The 24,606-nt window shown below is 39.5% G+C and overlaps 7 protein-coding genes across 8 annotated transcripts; 4 read left to right on the top strand and 3 right to left on the bottom strand.

The window, feature by feature from the left end:
- On the bottom strand, positions 1-1,300 carry RpL13 (ribosomal protein L13). Its single transcript, XM_018003527.2, has 4 exons — positions 1,161-1,300; positions 642-902; positions 270-578; positions 1-187 (listed from the first exon to the last, which is right to left on the bottom strand). Exons 2-4 carry the CDS (start codon positions 882-884, stop codon positions 83-85), a joined length of 657 nt encoding a protein of 218 aa, XP_017859016.1. The 5' UTR covers positions 885-902; positions 1,161-1,300; the 3' UTR covers positions 1-82.
- Dref (DNA replication-related element factor) lies at positions 1,300-4,941 on the top strand. Its single transcript, XM_018003518.2, has 4 exons — positions 1,300-2,762; positions 3,123-3,409; positions 3,474-3,921; positions 3,991-4,941. Exons 1-4 carry the CDS (start codon positions 1,616-1,618, stop codon positions 4,338-4,340), a joined length of 2,232 nt encoding a protein of 743 aa, XP_017859007.1. The 5' UTR covers positions 1,300-1,615; the 3' UTR covers positions 4,341-4,941.
- A 116-nt stretch (positions 4,942-5,057) lies between these two features.
- Positions 5,058-11,430, top strand: LOC108611066 (transmembrane protein 184C). Of its 2 annotated transcripts, XM_018003522.2 has the most exons (6): positions 5,058-5,366; positions 5,504-5,781; positions 6,079-6,285; positions 6,345-6,438; positions 6,506-6,839; positions 6,957-11,430. In XM_018003522.2, exons 1-6 carry the CDS (start codon positions 5,058-5,060, stop codon positions 7,226-7,228), a joined length of 1,494 nt encoding a protein of 497 aa, XP_017859011.1. In that variant the 3' UTR covers positions 7,229-11,430. The 2 variants fall into 2 exon arrangements, with proteins under 2 accessions (XP_017859011.1, XP_017859009.1); XM_018003520.2 differs by having other exon boundaries at positions 6,506-11,430.
- Positions 9,226-12,070, bottom strand: LOC108611065 (uncharacterized). The gene is made up of 4 exons (XM_018003519.2): positions 11,520-12,070; positions 10,507-11,429; positions 10,271-10,442; positions 9,226-9,828 (listed from the first exon to the last, which is right to left on the bottom strand). Exons 1-4 carry the CDS (start codon positions 11,895-11,897, stop codon positions 9,658-9,660), a joined length of 1,644 nt encoding a protein of 547 aa, XP_017859008.1. The 5' UTR covers positions 11,898-12,070; the 3' UTR covers positions 9,226-9,657.
- A 198-nt stretch (positions 12,071-12,268) lies between these two features.
- LOC108611070 (ankyrin repeat family A protein 2) lies at positions 12,269-13,446 on the top strand. The gene is made up of 2 exons (XM_018003525.2): positions 12,269-12,519; positions 12,587-13,446. The coding sequence occupies exon 2, from the start codon at positions 12,626-12,628 to the stop codon at positions 13,367-13,369; it is 744 nt and encodes a 247-aa protein (XP_017859014.1). The 5' UTR covers positions 12,269-12,519; positions 12,587-12,625; the 3' UTR covers positions 13,370-13,446.
- Positions 13,388-15,219, bottom strand: LOC108611068 (zinc finger CCCH-type with G patch domain-containing protein). Its single transcript, XM_018003523.2, has 3 exons — positions 15,064-15,219; positions 14,097-15,008; positions 13,388-14,037 (listed from the first exon to the last, which is right to left on the bottom strand). Exons 1-3 carry the CDS (start codon positions 15,082-15,084, stop codon positions 13,441-13,443), a joined length of 1,530 nt encoding a protein of 509 aa, XP_017859012.1. The 5' UTR covers positions 15,085-15,219; the 3' UTR covers positions 13,388-13,440.
- Positions 15,220-15,343: 124 nt separating this feature from the next.
- On the top strand, positions 15,344-17,155 carry LOC108611069 (ribosome assembly protein METTL17, mitochondrial). Its single transcript, XM_018003524.2, has 3 exons — positions 15,344-16,520; positions 16,574-16,863; positions 16,921-17,155. The coding sequence occupies exons 1-3, from the start codon at positions 15,498-15,500 to the stop codon at positions 17,042-17,044; spliced, it is 1,437 nt and encodes a 478-aa protein (XP_017859013.1). The 5' UTR covers positions 15,344-15,497; the 3' UTR covers positions 17,045-17,155.
- The last annotated feature ends 7,451 nt before the right edge of the window (positions 17,156-24,606 follow it).

Raw genomic sequence — 24,606 nt, 5'->3', positions numbered from 1 at the left:
TTCACGTTTATGAAAAAACTAAAACTTTATTCTGGTTGTTGTTGTTGTTATTGTAGACAGAATTATCAGGTCTAGATGGAGTTTACTTCTTGGCCTTCTTGGCATCGGCCTTGGCGCCCTCCTCGCTCTCAGCTGCCTCCTTGGCCTTCTTAGCGCGAATGCCAACCAAACGAGCATCAGTACGTGCCTATAAACAAACAACATTGATAAGTAAACAATCAATCAAAATGAAGATAAAGCAATAGAAATAAGTCAGAGCTGAGTCGCACCTTGCGCAGAGTAGCGAATGCCTTGAACTTCTTCTCGTCCTGTGTAACATCACGGAACTCGACAACAGCTGGCAGCTCCTTCTTGAGGGGCATAACTGGTCCTTGCAGCTGGGTAGCCAACTTGCATTCCTCAACAGTTGATTCGCCCTTGCGGATCTTCTTCTCGTTGATGGGGAACAGAATCAGTTTGCTTCTGTATTCCTTCAGGCGCTGAATGTTACGTTGACGCGACTCCAACGACTTGTTCTTGCGACGACGATCGACAGCAATGCCGATGGTCTTGGCGAATTTATAGCTCAAACCAGCACCCTGCAATTGATTAAATTCATAAATTAACTATAGAAAGAAATTAAATTATGAGAATTCACATACCTTCAGCTCCTCCAAGGTGAAACCGCGTCCGGTACGCAACTTTGTGTGGTAACGGATTGTGGGGCAACGCACAACTGGACGCAGGGGACCGCTAGCGGGGCGAGGGAAGACTGCCTTTGCCTTCTTGACACGGTTTTCGTGTCTGCGGACCTTGCGCGCCGGCTGGTTGAACCAGGTGCGCACATGACGCTGCCACCACTTGTGGTAATGCTGGTTTGGAATCATATTGTTACCCTTACCCATCTTGGCGGTTTAGATTAGCTGCAATACAAATTCCAAAAATACACACACATAAATATATGGAGACATTTGCACTATAACCAAATAACGGGGGCATACACCACGTGGCTAGCATATATTTGTCTGTTTTAAGGTCTATTCTAACATAATTTTTAGCATATAGGATGCTCATTTATAGCCTGGTAGGCGGCACAGCTTTTTATCTATTAATCTCATAATATTAGGTGTCACTATTTATCAAAATTTATTTATTTCTATGCGTTGTAAAATTCCACACACCTTTTGCTACCCAACAACGAATCAAAAAGAAAATCGCAGCCAACTTCACGTCATGAGCATACAGTAATAAAATATTTCCCTTGCAAATTACCCCTGCTGCCGCACAAATTTCCCCAGCTATCGATTGGTGATGCAATCAGTGTTAACAAAAACTTCACACAGTTTACATTTTACCGTGGCAGAACGTAAAATAAATGTCAAATGCACAGCGATTGTAACGTGTCAAACAATTAAAAATAAGTATAATACAATTTGTGCGCATCTGTGAAACACAATATAGCCATTTGCCTTATCGATTGACTACTCTGTCGCGTGGCAACTCTGAACTGTACTTTCTGATACAGATAAAAAACTATTGACTATTGAACTGACTATCTATAATCGAGAAATTGCGCGCTTATTTTTTTGTGGCATCGGTAATCAGATATCAATAAACAACCAAAATAAGCTTAAAAATGAACGACGGAGTGGCCAGTTCGCCAATGGTCGTTGAGGCCAAATACGAAGATGTCTCGCAGCTCAATTTCTCCAAACTGTACTCGCCCAAAATGAAAAGCGTCTATTGGCGCTACTTTGGCTTTCCATCAAACGATAATGACGAGGTAATTACCAAGCAGAATGTTGTGTGCATCAAATGCCACAAAGTGTTGACCAATCATGGCAATACCACCAATTTGCGTGCTCATTTGCAACATCGGCACAAAGACTTGTTCAAGGCTCTGTGCCAGGAGAACGACATCCAAGTGCCGCCGCGCAAAACGCCGCGTAATCTCAACCATCCACCATTGTCCAAGCGCAATGTCTCCTCGCGTCGCGTCAAATTGGAATTTATTAACAATCGCAATCATCATGAAAACGATGAGGATGAGGATATGGACGAGGCTGCTGTGGCCGCAGCCGCCATGCAGGCCGAAGATGATAATGCCTCGCAGACAATGCTCTATGAGACAATGGTACCTTTGACTTACGACGATGCCGAGAATCTAGTCGAAGAGGAGGATCGCTCCATTAGCATCGAGCCGCGCGATCTGAAGTACGCACGCAAACGTAAAAGTACAGCCGCCTCGGGCACCATGCATTTCACGCGCGCAAACATCAAGCATGAGGAGGGAGCCGGGGGCATGCAGGTGCGCAGCTATATTACCAATTTGGCCGAAGCTATGGCCGACATTGTTATACATGATGTGCGCAATGTGGAGACTCTGTATGACGCGGGCATCAGTGAGTTCATACGCCTGGCCATGGGCAACTTGTCTTCGCTGCCCATGCCCCAGAAGATTGACGCTCTGATCACCGAGCAGCATGCATCAAAATTCGTTGAAATCGGTGATTTTACTCGCGACTTCACGGCCGAGAAGCCCTATTCGCTGGCCTTCGAGCAGTGGATTAATGTGGAACAGCGACGATTTCTTAGCATCTATCATCACTATTTGAGCGATGAGACGCAGTGCGTCCGCAGCATTATGTACGCCACCATAGAGTATACCGACTACGTCTCTTTCGATGAAGTTCTCGCCGACTTCTATTTGCCCAATTGTACGCTGGCCATAGTCAGCTATGACGAGGAGGAGGATCTGCTGCAGACCTATCTGAAGGAGAAGAGTGAGTAAATGAATAGTTTAAGATTTAAACAAATGGCATATATTGTGTGTGTATACTCTCGAATTGAATGAATAGTTTATCAAGTCTACTTATATAGTATAAACATAGACCCAAATGCGGTAAAAGTAGGGCATTTTTATTTATTGTTTTATTTGTTTATACTTAAATTCATATCATGCTTCGTAGGAGTGAAGTGAGAATATACATAATACAAAGTAGCCCCACTTTGTATATGTATAATAATATAATAATATAAACAAGGATAATATATACGGTATCATATAGTCAGCCCGGAAAGTAGTTGCTAACAGCATATCCATTCATCTATTAATCCTCGATACTTCTTCATCCTTCCCGCAGATATACCCGTTGTGCTCTGCTATGTGTCGGTGATTGACAAATGTCTGCGCCACGTCTTTGAGCTGGAGGAGGTAGCCACAGCACTGGAGCAGGTGAAGGACATCATACAACGTCATTCGGCTGAGATTAGCTCGAAGGTATCGGAGCTGCCGGCATACAATGAACACTTCCCTTGGACTCTGTACGAGTTGCTCAAGTTCTTTGCCGAATCCATATCTTGGTCCGAAGATATGGATCAGTTGGTAATCACAGCCAAAACTGTTACCGAAGCGCTCAGTGCCCTGGTGGTAAGTGTGAATAATGTTCAACCTCCTGTGAAGCGTAAAGATAATGACTAAATCGATCCACCAGATTGCATTGGACACATTGCGTGGCGAAGATATGCCACTTTGCAGCATGTTGTCGCCGATCACATCAAAGATATTGATCAAGAAACTGGGCATTGCTGAGCAGGATGAGCCCCTAATGATGAACATCAAACGTACGATCGCTAGTGTGCTGCAATCGCAGATTATTGCCAATGATACGCTGACCAGCGCTGCGCTGCTTGATCCGCGTTTCCATCGCCTGACCACAATTGATAATCTTGACAGCTGTGTGCGCATGCTAACACAGAAATATAATAAGGCTTTTGGTGGCTCGATGGGCACGGATAGCCAGAGCGGAGATTCGACTGAGGTGGCGTCAGCTGCAAATGTGAGCAGTGCTCCAACAGTCACCATTAAAACGGAACCAAATGTCAAGTCGGGCAGCAGCTCGGCAGCCGCAGTGGCCGCCTCGCATAGCGCAAAGAAATCAAGTAAGTTTGAGTAGCTAACAAATATCAGTCAGAAAATTGTGAAATTAATTTGTAATGGATTTCCTGTAGAATTGGAACTGCTGTTTGATATTACAGAGATACCCAGTGCTCCGAAGCGAGATGCCGACAGCACTGTGGAAACGGATCTCAAACGCTATCGCAACGAGGTAATCGTGCAGCTGGACGAGTCGCCCATTGAGTGGTGGAACAAGATGGGTCATATCTACGGCACGCTGCGCGATTTGGCTACACTCTATCAGGGTGTACCCGGCGTTGTCAATTTAAACTTCAAGAAGGTGCTGCGCGAACAGATTTATGACTACAATAAGCGTTTTATGCTCACTGGCAGCCAGAACCAGATCGACGCGATACTGTTTTTGAATCGTAGCAGCAACTTAAAGGACACAATATATGTTTAATAGATTTTAATGTTTTTATCTATATGGGATATGCATATTGTAATTCTGCTATTCTATAATCTGTAATTAAATATACATACAATAATATCCAAAGGGAAATTGATTTTGAGGCAAAAGGAATTTTTGGTGGGGGAAATTTTTCCAGATATAGGCAAACAAAATGTTGGAAATTGCCCATTGCGACTCTGCTTGCGCTAGTGCTGTAAATGATGCACATTTTGCTACGACTTACAGCACTGTGCAGTTTTTGGTACTGCCAGACAGTTAAATTTGCCCTTATCAAGCGACGGCACTGCAAACATAAAATACAAAAAGTTAACAAATAATTTTAATTTGCATATTGCAGCTCGGCCTTAATTGTTTTCTGTAGACTGTGTTCGTGTGTATGTGTGTATTGAAAACAAGTAATATCAACATGTGCGCTAAGCGCTTGCAAACCGTACGTGGGTGTAGGAGACGTTCCATGTAAAATTCAGATAGAGGGACCCTAATCGTACCAAGCGAACAAACCCACAGACAAACAATAACGGGGCGGCGGCAACCATAACAAAAAAAAAAAAAAAAAAAAAAAAAAAAACAAAAAAAAAAAAAAAAAAAGAAACAGCAACAACGAAGACGACGACGGCGATTTCGCTCTGTTGCTGCTCAGCGACTTTGTTTGAGTGACGAAAGCAATACTTGTAGCAAGTTTCCTCAAACAGAGAAACAACGAAACCAATGTGCAGGATGTGCCGTATTGACATCCGTCGCTTCTGTGAAGAATGGCGTATTTGGATAAAGCCGCTCCTGATTGTCACATATGCGATATTCGCGATAATTGTGGTGCCGCTGCTGATTGTGAACTCGGTGAAGGATGGCTTCAAGCAGAACGATCAACTTATACTTATCGGCGGACTCTTCGTGCTCTCCGCCGTGCCCATTTCCATTTGGCATATCATACAACACGTCATTCATTTCACAAAGCCCATACTGCAAAAGCACATAATACGCATACTGTGGATGGTGCCCATCTATGCATTGAATGCGGTAAGTGGGTCAATGGAAGCGGTCGAAATCGAAACTTTTGATTACTCAAAATCATTGAAATCGAATCTTAACCAATTATCGTTCTCATTGAGTGAGTGCTGGATTTTTTGACTAAGAATTTGTATTTTTGTTTACAGTGGCTGGGCCTGCTATTTCCGAAGCATTCCATATACGTGGACTCGCTGCGTGAGTGCTATGAGGCGTACGTCATTTACAATTTCATGGTTTATTTGCTAAACTATCTGAATCTTAACATGGACCTGGAGGCAACGATGGTATATAAGCCGCAGGTGTCACACTTCTTTCCCCTCTGCTGCATGCGTCCCTGGGTCATGGGCAGGGAGTTCATCCACAATTGCAAGCACGGCATCATGCAGTATACCGTAGTCCGGCCCATTACGACATTTATCTCGGTGTAAGTAGAAGATCACGCACAAGTGCCACGTGTCACTTTGTGTATAAGCTGTGACGAGCTCACTTTGGAATTTCGTATAATATATGCGATTCGCAATAGATTAAAGTTAACTGATCCTTAGATGATGAATGACTGATAATTTCAATGAGAAATCTGTAAATTGTTACATACACATATATTACGTTATCATTAACTAAATCTGGCAACTAATTCATTTAATATTAAGATAATTTAAGTGAATTATTTCGATTATACAAATTTAACTAATTATATTACTGATTCATACTTCTCCCCCAGCATTTGCGAACTATGTGGAGTTTACGGCGAGGGCGAATTTTCGGCGAATGTTGCCTTTCCCTACATTGTGGTCATTAACAATATCTCCCAGTTTGTGGCCATGTACTGCCTGGTGCTATTCTACCGGGCCAACAAAGAGGACTTGAAGCCCATGAAACCTATACCGAAGTTTTTGTGTATCAAGGCTGTTGTGTTCTTTTCGTTTTTGTGAGTACCAAAGCCTTTTGAAGTGAAGCCATAAGAATAACAGAATTTCCTCTTTTTAGCCAAGGGGTGCTGCTTAATGCGCTAGTATTTTACAAAATTATTAATGGTATATTTGGTGACGTGGGCGAAGCCAATCTGGCCTCCACGCTACAAGTAAGCGACACTGGCTGGAGTATCTAATCGTGATTTGTTAAACTCAACTCCGTTTCGTCTGTTTCAGAACTTTCTCATATGTATAGAAATGTTTATTGCGGCTGTGGCGCATATTTACAGTTTTCCGCATCATCCATTCCATATCAATTCGCCACAGTATTGGAATAATCCGAACCACAGCTGGTGCCGAGCGTTTCTCTCGATGATGGACATCTCGGACATGCAGGAGGATGTGACGGAGCATCTGGGCGTGGTTAGCAGCTCGATAAGTCGCCGTTTTCAGGGTCGCAGTACATATCAGCCACTGGCGCGTGGTCCGCGTCGTTCGAGCAGCGAGTCCGAGTACTTAATTAGCAAGCGGCAGGAGCCGTCGATGTCAGGTGGCAGCTCCGAACAAGCAGGTAACAGTAATGCCACCTATGGGGCAACAACGAGCCGGTTAATTGTGCCCGTCAATGTGGGGCAACTGGACACCCTAAGTGAACATCAAACTCATTCCCCGTCTCGATTTCCCTTAGCAGGCGCCGATGCGGCTGATGATATTAGCAGTAGCAACAATTACCAACAACAACAACTGCACTTGCCGGGCGCCAATTTGAAACAGTCGACGCGTCAGCGTGACACAAATCAGCATCTGCGCGAACGAGATCAGCAGCATTTTCTTGGCGGTGTTGGGGCGGCGCAAGCGGGTGGCAGTAGCTTTTTGCAGGCGCGTACGACTGCCTCGGCAGCAGCTCCGATACCCGAGTCGAACGATGACTATGCGCTTCTGCTGGGCGCAGGCAGATGACAACGTTATCAGCAGCAGCACATCGATGTGCTGGAGGATGGGGACGATGTAGAAGTTAGTCAAAATTTGAATGCCTCATCGCTGAGTGCATCGCTGTCCGTTTCGTTTGGGATGTCAAGCAGCCTAAAATTTAGCGCCACGTGCAGCAACCAGACTGCATCCGAGTGGTCCAATTCAACGGGCGGGGATGATGACAACGATGACGAAGACGATGACGAGGACGATGACGAAGACGAAGACGATGATGATGAGGAAGACGATGATGAAATAGTGAATGCAGAGAGTGTCGAACAGATGCCAGTTGTAGTTGTCGCATCCACGACGCGCCGTCGACGCGACAGAGAGTACATCACCTAGACCCAATTATTAGTGACAGAGCGATATTTGTGCTTTCTATATAAACACCTATACTATCAGTTATTTCACTTACTCAATTATCGTTTGCTCGATCTATTGGCAAACCAAAATTCCTTTGTATATTAAGCTAAATACTCACATTAAGCTAACTCTTCTGGCAGCCCAATCAAATTGGATGTTTCAAAATTGCGTGGCCTTAGTTTCCAAAGCGATAGCGAGAGCAACAACTGATTTTAAACCATAGCTGCATACTGCATATATAATCGATTTATAGAGATGCATACAATTCCATAGGATCATCATAAATATGTACTTCTATATGCATTGGCCAGCGAAGATTTTTTATATACAAATATATTATAGATTAGGCTCGAACTGTTTTTATACATTCAATTTCAAAATGATAGGAATACATAAATTAGACATATTCAGATAGAAAGAGAGAGAGAATTAACTAATATATATACGATTGCTGTGTGAGTGTCAGTAGCTTGTAATTTGATTAGGCTATTAATACCCTGTATTCGTATACTGCATAGTAGATCAATTGATACATACCCATAAAGCAAACGATTGTGAATGAAGTGACTGCCGGTCAGAAAAGGGCGTAACTTATATTTGAAAAACCCACACATATTGTATATTTAACTAATGTAATTCTCAATAATATAATTATGTAAAAATTCTATTAATGTATTTTCTTTTCGTTTTTTATCTTTTCTAATTGGCATTTTATTTATTTTTTTTTAAAGCACATATTACATTTAATTTGCATCCATTGTGACACCTCTGTTATTTCTTATTTTTATAATTATTATAAAGATGAAATGATATTTATTTTTTGTTGTTGTAAGATAAGCTTGAAATATCTCACTTGGCTTATTGTTGCTTTTATATTCAAATTATTATACTATTTAAAAACTTTTACTATGATATTTTGCCAAGTATTTTATGCAAACGAATTTACATATAAATATTTTATTCGAATTTTTATATAGATGCATAGCATCGCTTAGCTGCTAGTATATTCAATATTTGATGCCTTTTATCCATGACAATACTTAAAGAATGATATTCAAACAGCTAGATGATATATTGATGAATCTGAAAAGCTCCTTGAAGCAGATTTTTGTGAATTCAATTTATTGATTACTCAAGACTGAAATGTTATGTTAAATTCTTACTTTTGCTGACATTCTTTTATTGCCCATATCTGAAATTGCTTTACGCTTTCGCGCAGATTTCTAAATTGCATTTATTTCTCCATTTTTCTCCATTGTACCCAGACCCAGACCGATGGTAAACACACTCTAGAATTTATCAAAACTCTTACTGATAAAATGGTAATATCGTGAATCAGAGCACACGAGTCCGTATGTTCTGCACATGTGTGAGTGTGTGAATTATTTATCAACTTTTTAGAGTGCGTTCGCCCGATAGGCACCTCCAATTAATTCAGCAATTTCATCAAATCAGCGCCCACAGCCATCAATAGATTTCAAGCGTTGTTTGTTTATTTTTTTACAACATTTGATTATGTTTATTGTTTTAAGCATTTTATGTCTTTTCGTAATACTTGCATTCTAAGATTAGAACAAATAGAAAATCAAAATAATAATAGAAAGAAAAACTTAATTACCTGACGTATTAAAATTTCCTTTTTTTAATATTTATAAGCGGACGATTAACAAAATAGAGGAAAAATAAACAAAACTGGTGACAAGGACAACGTTTTTAAGTACAGGCAGAAGAAGCATAATCAAAAAACATATATATATAATTATTTAAATGGCATTACGAATGCTTTCGTAGGAATATCGTATAAAAATCCAAATTGCCGTTAAACATAAAAGAAAAACATGAAACAAAATTCGCTTATCGAAACACAATTCGAATACAAACAATTTCAGTCCAGGGTTTTGACACTTGTCGTGAACGAACGGATAATAATATTATAATTTGTAAATGTATTTCCCGTAAATTTAAAAGCGCGCTCTCCAATTAAAGGCACACACCAATTGCTTTCGAATTTATACACGCATCGACAACAACAGCGAAAATTGTTGTCGCCATTAATTGTTGTAGTTCTGCCTGCCGCCCAGCTCCAGCAAATATCGATCCGGATGATCCATCCAATCGGCGGCTGTTAATTTGACTGTACGCTGACGTTCCGCCTCCTTGATTTGCCACTTTTTAATATCCAATTGCACATCGCGAGATGATTTATCGCCGCAGCCCCAAACCTGTAAGAGAGAGCGTCGTTATTCACCTTCTTGTTGTTGTTGTTGGTAACAATTTGTTGTCTCGGAATTGAATTTGTTTTGTTTTGTTTTGTTTGGTAAAGAATTTAGACTTCATTTGTATGTACACACACTTTCGCGCCCTACTGTCGAGTCTGGCCTCGATTGAACTTAAGTAAATTGACTCCGGCAATGATCAAGCGTCCAAGTTCGATGGCCTTGACTCTAGCAGCGGCTCGAAAGTGTTGTTTGTAAATGCTTAGTCTGGCCCGTTGATATATACATACATACATACATAACTACATATAAGTATATACATATTATATTATATTATATGCGATAGAGCATGGCGACATTTCTATGAATTTTTTATACCATATATACTATGTTGACTAAGGCTTATTGCACATATAAATATACAATATTAGCAATTGAATCAATTTACCTCAATGGACCTAAGACCTGCCGCAATGCCCTTGCAGTCTACATTCTCAAAATGTTCATCTACCGCTATGATGGGCTTGCGGGGATCAGCTCCAGCGCGCAATCCCTTCGGATAGCCGCGAATGCTGGTGTTAAGGTACAAAATATTGGGCTTCTTTTCCAGTATCACAAATCTACAAAAAGAAAAAAGTTAATATTATATATTCTGTGATCTTAGTAGACTCCCAGTACACTCACTTGGGCAACAGCTGTATCACACAGCTGCCCTCTGATCCGACAAACAAATGGGTCTCCTTCCACTCACTGGGCGCCGCAATGCAGTAGGTCTGTTTGTCGTTTGTGTGCAGCAGGACCAGCGTAGGTCCGCGATAGCCAAGAACGTGGTGCAAGAATCGATTGGCACCGACGCCATGCTCGTTGGAGTCGTACAGCAGGGTCCAGTGTGATGGCATCATCGAGAGTTTATCCTTGAATATCTGCACAGCTGACTGGGCGCTGCTGTTGTTGCTACTGTTGGGCGGCGTAATTGTACGCGGCTTGGAATAAAGTGGCGGCAGAGCGCCGGCCAGCAGCCAGGCCTGTGAGAGTGGCATCAGCGACTCCATGTGCACGCTTTGCGCATTATGATCCGTTGCATCAGCGGATGCAAATGGATTGCGTTGCTCGATGACTGGCGTTTGCAGCTCAAGGCCACACGATTGTGTCTGCTGCTCCAGACCACGATATGCTGTGGAGAGCGTATGCACACAATACTTGTGCACCAGTAAAACAGGACGTATCAGATTCTGCTCGAACCATCGGCAAACGAAGCCCAAACTGAGGCTGTCGTGACTGAAAAATATCGACTTTGTCACCGACTCAAAAGTCCTGTTGATGGAGCGGCAGAGCACCGCGTTTCCCGAGTGCTGCATGGCAATCGTATAGCAGATATGCAACAGACGCGTGACGCCCACTTTATCGATGAAATCGGGATTATCCACCTGTGCGTACATCTTAATGTAGCTCTCCAGCACCTTAGTATCGTCCATTATGCCCAAAAATCTTTCGCATTGCTGTCGAAAGGCTACGACACCCAGATGCTTTGTTGTTGCCTTCGAGTTAACGTGCATTAATTGAAAGAGACGATGGCCCAAATCAGTGTACCCAGGGAACACTTGAGACTGCGTACGAGTGTGTGTGTGTGTGCGTGCAATTAAATGTTGTCAAGTTGCTATAAAACTGTTATCAGATAATTAATTGTGCTTGCTCACCACAAAAACATCTGACACAATGCCATTAATGCCGTACTTGGCACTCGTCTGTTCCTTTAATATATCAGCCAGGCGCTCCACTGGCACCAGCTGTGTTAGGTGCTTCTCCGTCACATCGGCGCCTGATGCGGATCTGGTCATTGTTTGTGTTTGTGATTGCACCTTGAGACTGTTATTGCTGCCGTTGCCGTTGCCGCCGCCGTTGCCGCCGCCGTTGCTGTTGCTATTGCTGACAACAATATCGCTGGCATTGTTGTTACCGTTCGATGACTGTATGCTAGATTTGTGATGTTGCTGGTTTTTATGTTTCCCACCATCCAGAGGAGGTTCGCTGCCCTCGCCATCAGGCATCGCCTTGGCACTCACATTGTTGCCCATTTTGAAGTTTTGGTTGTGATTGTGTTGTGTTCGTGGGTCCAAACTTCGACGCAATTTAATTGCAAAAAAAATTCCTCAATGTTAAAGGGGCAGAAAAAGGCCCAAAACGCAGGTTTGCTTTGAAACCAGCCCAACAGGTGCAGGGTAGATTTTTGTGCCAACTACGCCACAGTAACAAACCAGTTATGAAACACAAGCTCACATGAACATATCAAGACTATACTAATGAATCAGTTAAATATATTTACATAATTATATTTGCTAATCAAAGAAATATAAAAAAACCCAAACAAAAACAACCATCACCAGCTGGGTAATTTTGTTATCGATTAGTGCTGAAGCTATTTAAAATACGCCCATCGCTAGAACTTTAAAAACAAATATGGGTGGGTGTTGGTATGTTTAAATTATTTTATATATGTATGTGTTTTATTATTCTTCTAACACATACCACATAAAATACGCCGAAATGAGGTCATCTATATTAAAAGTGTCCTTTGAAACACGCCATTAAAATTAATGGCTTTTTCTGCTCAGCTGAGCGAACAGCTGATGGCCGAAAATCAGCTGTTATATTTTAGAGCATTATCCCTTGCCTGCTGAAAGTTCAACAAACTCATTTGTATGTTATTTACTATAACGTACTTATTTACATTATTGTTAACTGATTAACACACAAGTGCTATTAGCTATTTCTCTAGTTGAACAAGAAAAGAAGTGTGGTAGCAATGGTAGCTGCTGTAAACAAACTGCAGAAAAGCATAAATTCTGATGAAGATGAGCCCTCTAGGCCTGCCCACGTCCAAGGACCGGCTTCGTCAAAGCTGCACGGCTCAAGTATATTGTTGGATGCTAATTCGACAAAACGGAAGAGTGCATTTCTACCATATCGTCCTCAATCGACGGTCCTGACGAATTTGCAGCGCGGCAACACAGAGGCCACATTTTGTCCTGTGGAGGTTACGCTGTCCTTCCACGAACGTGCTGGTCAAGGCGAAATCACAGAAGAGCAGGTTAAAGCTGAGCTATTGCGACAAAAACATATTGATTTCAGGGACTCCCATGGATTCACGCCTCTGCACTGGGCCTCATCCTATGGCCAATTGGTATCAGCGCAATTACTTGTAGCGGCTGGTGCTGATGTCAATAGTCTGGCACCGGATATGGTTACGCCACTGCTGCTCGCTGCAGCTGGGGGCCACAATGAGATTGTGCGATTCCTACTTGATCGCGGAGCTGTGTCCACGCATATGGACATTGTGGGCAATACAGCACTTATGTACGCGGCAGCTGGCAATCATCCGCACACTTGCAACGAGCTGCTGGCCAGGGATCTGGACTTTAGTGCCACCAACGAGAATGGGGAGACAGCATACGCACTGGCCGTCGAGCATGGGTCGCATCTGTCCCAGGCTCTGCTGGAACAGTATATGACTGCCGTGCTGACGGCAGGAGCGCTGGGCAGCATTTAATAAAATATACATAAGAGATTTATAGACTATAATATAGTTTTAATAAAAAGTAATTTAAGTTGATTTCCAAACTAGAACTCGAACATTTTATTCTTGCTCTTTCGCGTCTGCTGCTCCTTGCATAAAGTTATCTCCTGCGCTTGCAGCGTAGCCAGCTCTTGCTTCTGTGCCTGGAGCTGCACATTCAATCGCTTCTGCAGCTGCGCATCCGTTGCATTGCGTGCCAACGACTGCTGCACTTTGGCAATGTCACGCTGCTTTCTGCGTATATCGTCTGCAACTCGCACCGTCTCCACATTGAGCGTTTTATTTGAGTGTTGCTGCAGATTGTTCGGCTTTGTTTTCTTGTTTGCATTCTCGGTCTGCTGGCTGCCCTGGCCCAGCACGCTGGTATTAAGAAAGGCAAACACATCGGCACGTTTCGCTGCACGTTCGTAGGCCTTTTCATTCGCAGCTTCCTGGCGACGTTGAGCGCGTTTCAGTTTACGCTCCACACTGAAGTAGTCCTTGTCGCCGTTGGCTGCCTCACGCAGCTCCATGCAAGCGTCGAGCGAGCGGCCCTGTGGCAGTATCTGTGCGCTAACGGGCGTGACAATACCCCGACCATCCGAGCCCAGGCCTGTGCCGTGTATGTAACCCATATTGGCCATCAGTTTGGAGCCTATGCCCTGAAAGTAATAAAATTTAGTTATTGAAAACTGGAACAGAAGTTCTTCAGAAAACTTACTCGTGTATACTGCTCCCAGGCACCCAATCTCTCGGTGGGCTTGAACGTGAAGAGGCTCAGCTCTACCATGCGTGCTTGACGCGCCGCTTCGAAGTCGTCCATGTCGGAATCATTCCCCGCATCGTTTCCATCAGTTTCATTAGACTCTTCACTGTCGCTAGTCAGGTCGTCATCTTCGGCAGTGACCAGAGGAAAAAGTTCCTCAAATGGAAAGTCTCGCTCACGCTCCTTGTGCTCCTGGCCATCCAGACGCACACGACATTGCTGCTCCACAAAATTGACGCATAGCACCCGACCACGGTGCCACAGTCGATCTTGCAGCTTGGCCAAAACTGGACAATTGCGTGCAAGTCTATGAAAGTCGGGAGCATTGTAATCCTTAATGGATGCTCCTGGTACCAGAGCCCCGTGCGAGTAACGACATCGCACTTCGTCAAATCTACATTCGCCCTCCAAAAAATAGTTACAGGGCAACATCTCGCGGTGAGTTGGATTTGTGAAGAGAACGCGCAGTCGCACGTCCAAAATACCATTTTTATCCACTATCAATTCATCATCTACCCCACATATAAGTGCATTGTGATAGCTGAGAGCACCCCAGCTATGCTCATGGGGTGCGGAGCACTTTTCCCCCAATAGACCATTATATTTGGTGCGTAGTTCTTCCAGCCGTTGTTGATCCTCGCCGGGATCAGCTTGCTGGTGCTCCAGGTCAATTAGTTCACTTTGAAAACGTTGTAGTTCATCGTCTATATTATCGGATGTCTCAGGTGTCTTTGTGTTGCTGGTAGCTTCAGGCTCACTGCCTCTGGTCAGAGCCAAGAGTTCCTCCAAATTTGTTTGCAGGGCTATTAATTCATCGCGTTGCTGCTCGTCGGATGTTACAAGCAGCGCCTGCTTAACCACCAGCAACTGAAATTGAGAAGAAATTTATTATGCAATTTTATTATAATCAGGTAAATCTCACCTGGGCTTCGTATTCATCCATCCTCTACAGTTTAAACATTTTTGTTTATATTTTACAAAAATATCTAATTTTGCCAGTTAAAATGAATCGGCGACATGCTTAAGGCTAGTATGCCGCTCTTATAGAAAAGAGATGATTTAAAAATGCTTAATTTTATATGTGTAAAATTGATTGATTATGCATGGGTCCTTTATTTTAATTTAATTTAAATGAAAAATGTATAAATTTAAAATAAATAAATAAATTTACTTTCTATTAAATGCGAAACCAAATACTTTTGCTCATGGCGAATCGATTATGTAGTTTACCAATCTGAAAATAAAACAGTGTTGAAAAATGTGGTAATCGTGTTGCACAATTTATCGAGGAATTTCAACGGGCGCCACATGCTTGTGTTTATTTACCTTTTGTGCTATTAAATAAGTCCATTTAAAATGGCTTCGCTTTTTATGCTGGACACAGCTGGCCATATAATGCTCGCGCCGCGACTTTTTCTGACGAGCACACACCTGCTGAAGCGATACACCTGCAAAATAAGCGCAGCAGTCGAGCCGGCAGTGCTTGCCGACTTGGAGCAAGCGGCGATCAAACCGAGGAAACATCCCGGCATTATAAAACCCAACTTCATCGAGCTACCCAAGCAACTGAGCGACACGTTAAAACGCATTGTGGGCGATCATCCTGTGAAAAAAGTTCTGCGCGACAGTGAGCTGCTCAATCGTTATATAAAAGCTCGCCATCCGCCGCCAACGCCGTTGGAAATCGAAAATAAGAAACGACTGATTATAGAAGAGATCAATGCAAAGATGCCATTGGAACGGCTTGCCACGCTCAGTGAGGAGGAGACGGCGCGTTGGCAGCGAAAGCGTGAATTAGAGATTAATAGGCGTTTGGGCCAGCGCACATACGCTTGGAAACCCATCGAATACGGCACCTACGAAGCTATCGTCTATGCCGTGGGCAGAGCGGCCCAGGAGTATGCGGTAATGAAGCGCGTGCTCTCCGAAATTCAATTGCGCGATGAACAGTTCAAGCCGCGCAGCTACATCGATTTTGGCTCAGGCATCGGCACCGGCATGTGGGTGGCTAGTGAACTGTGGCGGGACAGCATCTTTGAGTATTACAATGTGGATCGATCAAGGGAAATGAACGAACTATCTGAGCTCATCTTGCAGCAGGGACAGGAGAATAAACAGATTGCGTTGCGCAATGTTTTCTATAGACAATTTTTGCCCGCAATCGATACAAAATATGATTTAGTTATTATTTCACACACATTATTCGAGCTGCCCGACAAGCAGCACCGCCAGGAGGCTCTGTTGAATCTGTGGCGCAAATGCGATGGCTACATGGTGATCGTGGAGGAGGGCACACGCAAAGGCAGTGAGCTAGTCAATGAAGCTAGACGGTATCTGCTCCGTGCTGGCGAGGAGCATGCCGGTCACACGCTGGCGCCAGTGAGTAGATAAAAATGCATATACAATCGAAAGTTAATCCGTTCATTTTGCAGTGCCCGCACGATTTGCGATGTCCACGTCTTCGGGATTTGGCTGATCGTACGCCGTGCAACTTTGAAATTGCCTATACGCCGCTGCGAATTAGCAGTGATTCCGTAGTGGATCGTCGCACTTCTACGTATAGCTATGCGATCTTAAAGAAGGGTCCCAATACAGATGCCACTCGCCAATGGCCACGCATTGTGCGTCCCACTTTGGTGCGTTCGAAGCATGCGATTTGTCGCGTTTGCACGGAGTCTGGCAATTTGCAGGAGGTCATCTTTACGGCTTCCAAGCACGGAAAGTAAGTATAGAATGCTCTTCCATTTCCCATTTGCACACTAAATGGTATCCATTGCAGAGCGGCCTACAGCTGTGCTCGAGTCAGTCGCTGGGGCGACCGTCTGCCAATGGCCCTGGGCACGCCGCAAGCGAAGCAAAACAAAGCCAAACCGGAGCCAGCGGAACAATCTGAACTGGCGTAACTCACAATAGTGTTAAGGCATTTTGTTGTTAACGATATCGATTGGCTTTAAATATAAAGCAAACAATTTGTTGCTCTAATTAAATACAAACAAATCGTTGCGCAGCGTAAATTTTGTTAATTATTTCGACGCACTAAACTGGCATTTCCTTGATAGTAAATCAAACAGCTAGCGCACCCTCAACTAGCATTTAATGGCAAAAACACAAAGAGCTGGAAAAAAGTAGAGCGACACAAAGCAGCTAAACAGTTGGATTAAATTGTTTTCTATAAGATATACGAACGAGTATATAAGCGTTGTGTTTCGCCAATGGGCATCAGTGAAAACACGCCCATTGCTTATGTTCCAGTCGCTGGCACCGTGGATGGGTGTACGGATTTTATTACAGCAAACAGAGAATTTTATAGATTATATATGTGAGAAGAAATAAAATTGCAAAGCTTATGTCTGCAGAGTCGGTTTTATGATCGAATCATTATTAAATTTACAATTTCACAAGGTTGTAATATCCAATTACAAATTTTTAATTATTATTGGGGAAGCTTACTTACTTTCAAATACTCTATACAAAACTAAAAGAGAAAAGGATATAGGCTAGAGTGAAAATTGCAGAAAAGAATCATATCTTTATACACATATTTACTTATATTTGTATATAAAAAAAATTAATTAAAAATAATTTTTATATATTTGTTTAATATATAAATCCTATATAAAATAAATATTAATATTATTATTAGAAATTTGCACGATCACATTAAGGCAATAATTTTTAAGGGCTGTAAACATAAAATAAGGGGAAAAGTTGTATAATAGTATATGTATATAAATGTGTAGAATGATAATTATGATTATAGCTAATATTACTGTTTGAAAGATGAAGCTAATAATGCTGTTATGTAAGGCAACACAATTTGTTAATTGTGCTTGATACTTAATAGTTGTAATTATAATTGACGATGAACTTGATGGCGACAGAGATGAAGAAGAAGATTAGCATAATGAAGAACAAAAATTATGTAGTTTATGACGATGATGAGGTAATTATAATAAAAATATTAAAACAAATACATATTAATTACATTGTCTCTAATACAATTCCAAAGATTACTAATAGTTTAAAAACTATTAATTATTAACAAATTATTAACTAAAATACTTACATAAAAGAGGAACCCTGCACTGCTCGCGAAGTGAACGCCACCACGTCAGGAACACAACTGATCGAGCTCTGCTGCAGGCTCACACTTTAATAGGCGAGGAACCAATGAAAATGGATCACTAATTTTCTCTGAGCGCCTAGGGAGTTACGTTCTCACACTCAACCTGCAATGGAAAAGAGTAAAGAGGATTAGTGTTTTGTCTTGAGTAGGTGGAATATGGAAATGGTGGGATAATGGAGAGACAGGTGAAGAGATGTATATCTATGTATGTATGCGTATATACCTGATCAGGCTGGCGAGCTGAGCTGGCAGAGTATATGTACATACATATATATTTAGCATTGCTTTACTGAGCTAGTGCTTTCTTATTTGGCAGATGAGATGACATTGAAAGTGGAATATCAAATTAAAATAAATCAAATTAAATTAATTTAATAAAAAAAAATTATAAAATATATATAAAGAGTTAATTAATTAAAAAATAAATTATTTAATTAATAAATAAAATAATTTCTTGTTTCATTCTAATTTGTATTTTATGTACATAAGTATAAATATATATTTGTATGTACATATATACATACAATATATATATATATATATATATATATATATATATATATATATATATATATATATATATATATATATATATATATATATATATATATATATATATTGTTTTTTTTTCCTACTAAAATACATGTTTCCAATTGAACTAGGAATGCACCTATATATATAAACCGATCCTTATTCAAATGCTATAGTATTACATATTATTATTTATAGTCTTCAGCCCTGCATTGGAAACCCCTTCAAAATTCAATTAACAAAACTGGCTGCCAAGAGTTAAAATGTTTGTATATGTGCGTACGATTCGGGTGGCATCAGTGCCAATCCCAGTTAACAGGGCTAGCGACTCGCATACATTGCCAGACTGACATTTGGCTATGTGTTAATGTGAAACGCGCCCTTTTGGTGACCGCGGATCATCCCTGCATCGAGTCGTGCTCCTTGCGTGGCCATTTGGCATAAGGCTCCGGGCTAGACAAAGGGCAGCTGGTGGGGCGCGAAAACTAACACGTCTTCTCTCTTCACTTCCATGGGTGTGCCAGAGTTAATATATATAAGTACAAATATATGTATATATATACTTATATGTAGTATGCTTTTAAGGATTGGCCCTGTAATAAGGTGTGCTCTAGAGCAATGGACTGTGGATACATAAGAGTGGTAGAAAAATATTGGTAAATGGAAAATATCTAAGGGGTTTCAATTCCCTTTGGTGCTTTTTCAACATGTTACATTATTATCATTATGATAATTATAATTATGTAATGATTACTTCAAATATATTTATCACTAAAGTTTTGGTAAAAGTTTAAATTCTTATTATATTGTGTCGAGCAGGTATGGAAAATATAAATATTATGAAATATTCTATACTACTATTTTTATTTATTTGTATTTTATATATTTTAAAATATTCTATAGTTATTATAAATATATTAAATAATATATATAGCACTTGTATATAAGAAGAAAATAGTTTATATACATTATTATATACATATATCTCAAGATGAAATTTATAGAGCTTATCTGCTCGAATATTTGTCTTTTAATTCAATTGGAACATGGAACTAAATCTAGTTATTTTTATAATTATTGATTTAATATGAAATCTTGCTTATTATTTAGTATCAGTTTTAAAGAGATTTGAATTTACATATATGTATTTTAGCCTATGGCATAATAGGTATCACAGCTTCAGAAACCGGTACGAAATTATATTTATTGACTTGATCGAAATACATATAAGAATAAGCATAACAAAATTTGGAACAAATAAAAATATTTAATTCTAATAAAACTAATATATTAAATACTATAGATTTGTATTGTAATATAAATACTGTATTAAATTTATTTGTATGATATTTATATATACTACTTAATTTTGTTTTATATTGGTTCAGGTTAACTTTTAAATCTGCTTACAATTGTATATAAATTAAATATAATTAATTAATTATAAAAAAAAAATACATAAATTCTCTACACATTTATTAGATTAAGTTTACTTTCTATGTAGTTAGAAACTTTTGTAATTATTACTAAGATTTCCTCTTTATTGTACTTTAGATATATTAAATATTGCCCGAAGACCTTCGTTGCTCTGGCTTACAACTTGTTATTTAGAACTAATTCTTTGTAACAATAAATAAATAAATAATAAATAAATAAATATTGGCCAATTAAGCTGCTGTTGCGAATTATCACCATATGACACCTTACAAATGCATCTGGCATACAAATTTAATTAGAGAATGCATTCGCCAAGTCATTAACCCATTTAGTTAAATACATATAAACTTGATATGACGGGACATACATATGTACATGAATACATATATATTTGTATATATACACGGCTGTCCAATGATAAACGTTTACATTATATGCTAACCAAGGCACAAAGACACCCCCGCCCTATGGGAACTGAATAGCCAACACACACAAACACACACACACTCACACATACTGAAGCGCGTCAGGTGGCGCCCCCAGAGCTATGGACACTGCTAGCTCGATGCTCTAATGTGTGTGTATATATATTGTACATACAGAGATAGTTAGTTATACGCATAGCGACTAGGTGGGGTCAGCTCATTAAAAAGGCGCGTTCGCTGGTGTCAGCTGTCGCTCCGTCTCTATCTGGCTATTTGTACTAGTAAGGTGCGTCCCACAACAACAACAATAACAACAACCACAGCGAGTGAATTGGTGGCGTTTAGAAAGCATGCGCCGCTGTTGCAACATTCGTTTGACCCACCCAATCAGTCAGTCAGCCAACCAAGCGGCCAGCCGGCATTGTTGTTCCTTTTGTTCCGAGTCTAATTCTAATGTCGACTCCCCTGGACAGCAGAACAAAAAAAAAAAAAAAAAAAAAAAAAAAAACGAATATAATAAAAACTAAAAAACGGCATCAAAGTCTTCTCATACAGTATATAGTCGGTCGGACGAGCAGTTAGTTAGTTAGTCGAGCAAACGGCATTCCGGGAAGCTACCTAGTGGCTGTTGGTGCGGTCTGTGCATCAGTCGAGGCTCGAGCGTTGCCAGGAGTAGTTGGATAAATAACTATATAACTCAAGTCGAACCAGTGCTACTATTTGGGAGCTATCCTTAGCCGGCATCTTTCATTCGCGCCTGTATCTTGCTGAACCGTTACAATTGTCACATCCAAATCCGGTTGAGCAAAATTTCAGGTGTGTGAGAAATTTGTTGCGGCCTCATCGCAGCATCCAAAGTGTTCCACATAAGTGTATTTGAAATGAAATAAATCACAATTTTTAAAGATAGCTAACAGGTAATTACACTAAGACCGTTAGACATGGAGTGTTTTTGGAGTTCTGGAGAGGGTGAGCAGTCTACAGCTATCATATATACAGAGGTATATAAGCAAATATATCCTTCATACTTGGCATAGGATATCCTCTGAGGCTCTCCAAATTAAATGGAATCAGCTAAATTACGCCTAAAAAGATTTTCAAATAGGTTGTTAAGGTTTTTAGGGTTTTTTCTTTACTCAAAAGTGCATTCCTTATTTTACTAATCTTTAAAATTTGTTTTCTTAGAACTGGAATAAGCAAACCCCACAGATTATAAGCTCTGTATTATATTTTAATATACATATCCAAATTTGACAAATCAAGAAGAATTTCTCAACCCACCCAGTATCCGCGATATATCTTTAAAAAATTCCTATTACATCACAAAAATCATCCAATAATATTTGTATTTAAAATTAATCGAAAAACTATAGTGATTTTTCACTCTAGAATTGTACTTAACTATTTTCAATATCTTTAAAGTAAAGACTTAATATCATTCCAATATTCCAAAAGAAGAAAAATAAAATTTGTAACATATAATAATAATAATAATGATAAAATGTAAAACTAAATTTAAAAATATACTCTAAATGAGATTAAATAAAATAAAAATAATAAACGAATTGGCGCTGCTGCATATCAGCTGATCAAAAAAATAATTAATTTTGTTAAAATATTAATTTTGCATGAAAAATCATTAATTTTGATTAATCATCATGCTGTCAAGTTGATGATAAGCTCCAGACGGCGTGGGCATATAAATAAATATATATATGCATATGTGAATATAGTTTTATATACATATACAATATATATATATATATATATTTTTATAAATGTCTACAAAAGTTTCATTCATATGATTTCATTCATAGCTGAAAACCCCCAGCATTATTCATTCTAAATTGAATGAAAATAAATATTCTTAAAATTGCTTCAAATGTAGGAATGAAAGATAAATTTAAGAATTTAATACGTATATTTAAAATTAAGCGCATTATTATATGATGTGATATAAGATTTCTATATGAAGTCCTGGAAATGGATATAAAATTTAACTTGATTTACGGATATGATAAAAAAATATATATATAACTAAAATCTAGTTATTTTCTATAAATGCCATAACGAAATTCAATCAATCTGTAATTCATATGCAATTAGAAAGTCTCTCAACAATTCAATGTATTTCGAATAATATTTTAATAAAAATTATGAGCTAAGACTAATAAAAATAATTCATTGAATATATTATTCTAAATTTCGTTTCTCAAATCACGCCACAAATACGAATGGGTAATAAAATGGGCACACGTTTCGCATCCGACAAGAAACATGTTGAGGCGTCGATGGCGTAAGTTTTCAATGGAAAGAGCCCAAGACAAATTACTAATCCCGAGTTATCAGTTTCAAAATGAACGACATACACACAAACAAATGCGGAAAACAATAGCTACTATACGATTGTACTAGAGTCTATATCGCTCTCAGTAGAACACCCACAACTCAAGCTGACGTCGAGTTCGACAACGACTTTGACTTCGGGTTCGACTGAGATCATATAAATGCCGCAAACATTTGGACTTTGGCATTAGACGATGCGTCGTACCGAATCTAGCCGATAAGTAACTGACATTTATATTATAACTTGCGTTCACGTTGCTCGAGCCACAGAGCAGCCCAAGTATTTGCCAAGAATTTCCTGTGAATTTCTTCATATTCATTGTCGTATATTTTAATCTTATCATTTTATGTACCAATCGTGTTTTCGATAATATCGACACCTATGAAATGCTTATGTAAATTTCATATAAATGGCATTTTCCTTTCTGATCATCAATTAATTCATCAAGTATCCAAAGTCTATGTTCGGAAGCTCACGATCTTCAAACGATCTGCTAATCAGCGCTACAGACTTGAGGGAACCGGCCTGTGCATTGCTTTTAATTATAATTGCTATTGTGATTTTATTTTATTTCTTGTTATACTCGCAAGCGAACAGAGAGAGCATATTAGTTTTCAGCAGTGTCCTTAAAATTTGAAAATCCTCAACTGAACCTGAGAATTGATTAATTTACTTACAATCGACCTCTATAGAAAAATTATTTATATGCTTCTTAAAGGGCGTGGCATGGCGCAAAAAAATAATAATATTGAGCCGATCCACAGATCTTAGGTTTATTTTTAGTCGATCTTTCTGTTCGCTTAAGGATATTTTATATAAATACCTTCAGAGTTATAATATATTCTTATATACATAAGAATCAAATTAATATAAACTCTTATGCATACTGCATAAGAATAGAAAAAAAGAAAAACAATATTTATTTATTATAGATTAGAGTTTATATAAAATTTTCGTTAGCTTAATAAATATTTAACATATTTAACAATTTTTGAGGCAAGATTACAAGCTTGTCAATTGGATAGCCGTTAATCTACTATTCAGATACGCCTATAAATTATAAGCTACGAGTATTATGCAGTTGCTTGCACCCGATTACAGCTTTGTTTTGCTTCAATTCTATTAGAAAACAATAATGCATTCGTTTCAATTGGGTTCAGTCTCGTTTCACAGTCAAGCTAATTACGGTCCAAAGTCGAAAAATGAGCAAATAAATACTAATACATACATATATTCAGCCATATACACTTACATTACAGCAATTACGATAAGAATATAACTAGCATTCTTGAAAACTTTCAAGTATTTCAAAGCCACTTAAGATGAATCAGCTCCTGAATGCTCAACAACTGAGTTTTGAATATACTTTAAATAGTGAAAGTTACAAACATATATCTATGTCATATATGTCGTATATTTTTGGTATATATATATATAGATTTACATTGTGAAGTACGCTAAGCACTTAGTGATAAGCAAAATAATGTTATTTTGATAAGATATCGATTTTTAAGCAATGCCAAAACAACCCAACTCATTTCTTGCTGCATAACCTCTAGCTGAACTTTGAGTATAGTCCAAGAATATTGCATTATTTAT

Source organism: Drosophila arizonae, chromosome 3, assembly GCF_054131065.1.
Source record: "Drosophila arizonae isolate 15081-1271.41 chromosome 3, UAZ_ARI_1.0, whole genome shotgun sequence".
Classification (NCBI taxonomy): Eukaryota; Metazoa; Arthropoda; class Insecta; order Diptera; family Drosophilidae; genus Drosophila; species Drosophila arizonae.
Note: the sequence above shows the minus strand (reverse complement) of the source record. Positions and strands in the feature narration are given on the sequence as shown.

What these genes read in the sequence shown, in the direction of transcription:
- LOC108611070 (XM_018003525.2), top strand. Translation starts at nt 12,626, where the DNA reads ATGGTAGCTGCTGTAAACAAACTGCAGAAAAGCATAAATTCTGATGAA.
- LOC108611069 (XM_018003524.2), top strand. Translation starts at nt 15,498, where the DNA reads ATGGCTTCGCTTTTTATGCTGGACACAGCTGGCCATATAATGCTCGCG. An exon ending in CCGGTCACACGCTGGCGCCA is followed by an intron (nt 16,521 to 16,573) that starts GTGAGTAGATAA and finishes TTCATTTTGCAG; the next exon opens with TGCCCGCACGATTTGCGATG. An exon ending in ACGGCTTCCAAGCACGGAAA is followed by an intron (nt 16,864 to 16,920) that starts GTAAGTATAGAA and finishes TATCCATTGCAG; the next exon opens with AGCGGCCTACAGCTGTGCTC.
- LOC108611066 (XM_018003520.2), top strand. Translation starts at nt 5,058, where the DNA reads ATGTGCAGGATGTGCCGTATTGACATCCGTCGCTTCTGTGAAGAATGG. An exon ending in CCATCTATGCATTGAATGCG is followed by an intron (nt 5,367 to 5,503) that starts GTAAGTGGGTCA and finishes TTTTGTTTACAG; the next exon opens with TGGCTGGGCCTGCTATTTCC. An exon ending in ATCTGGCCTCCACGCTACAA is followed by an intron (nt 6,439 to 6,505) that starts GTAAGCGACACT and finishes CGTCTGTTTCAG; the next exon opens with AACTTTCTCATATGTATAGA.
- Dref (XM_018003518.2), top strand. Translation starts at nt 1,616, where the DNA reads ATGAACGACGGAGTGGCCAGTTCGCCAATGGTCGTTGAGGCCAAATAC. An exon ending in AAGCGCTCAGTGCCCTGGTG is followed by an intron (nt 3,410 to 3,473) that starts GTAAGTGTGAAT and finishes TCGATCCACCAG; the next exon opens with ATTGCATTGGACACATTGCG. An exon ending in GCATAGCGCAAAGAAATCAA is followed by an intron (nt 3,922 to 3,990) that starts GTAAGTTTGAGT and finishes GATTTCCTGTAG; the next exon opens with AATTGGAACTGCTGTTTGAT.
- LOC108611065 (XM_018003519.2), bottom strand. Translation starts at nt 11,897, where the DNA reads ATGGGCAACAATGTGAGTGCCAAGGCGATGCCTGATGGCGAGGGCAGC. An exon ending in TTGTGTCAGATGTTTTTGTG is followed by an intron (nt 11,430 to 11,519) that starts GTGAGCAAGCAC and finishes ACTCGTACGCAG; the next exon opens with TCTCAAGTGTTCCCTGGGTA. An exon ending in CAGGTCTTAGGTCCATTGAG is followed by an intron (nt 9,829 to 10,270) that starts GTAAATTGATTC and finishes TCTCTCTTACAG; the next exon opens with GTTTGGGGCTGCGGCGATAA.
- LOC108611068 (XM_018003523.2), bottom strand. Translation starts at nt 15,084, where the DNA reads ATGGATGAATACGAAGCCCAG. An exon ending in TGGATGAATACGAAGCCCAG is followed by an intron (nt 15,009 to 15,063) that starts GTGAGATTTACC and finishes TCTCAATTTCAG; the next exon opens with TTGCTGGTGGTTAAGCAGGC. An exon ending in CCTGGGAGCAGTATACACGA is followed by an intron (nt 14,038 to 14,096) that starts GTAAGTTTTCTG and finishes TATTACTTTCAG; the next exon opens with GGCATAGGCTCCAAACTGAT.
- RpL13 (XM_018003527.2), bottom strand. Translation starts at nt 884, where the DNA reads ATGGGTAAGGGTAACAATATGATTCCAAACCAGCATTACCACAAGTGG. An exon ending in TCACCTTGGAGGAGCTGAAG is followed by an intron (nt 579 to 641) that starts GTATGTGAATTC and finishes AATCAATTGCAG; the next exon opens with GGTGCTGGTTTGAGCTATAA. An exon ending in CATTCGCTACTCTGCGCAAG is followed by an intron (nt 188 to 269) that starts GTGCGACTCAGC and finishes GTTTGTTTATAG; the next exon opens with GCACGTACTGATGCTCGTTT.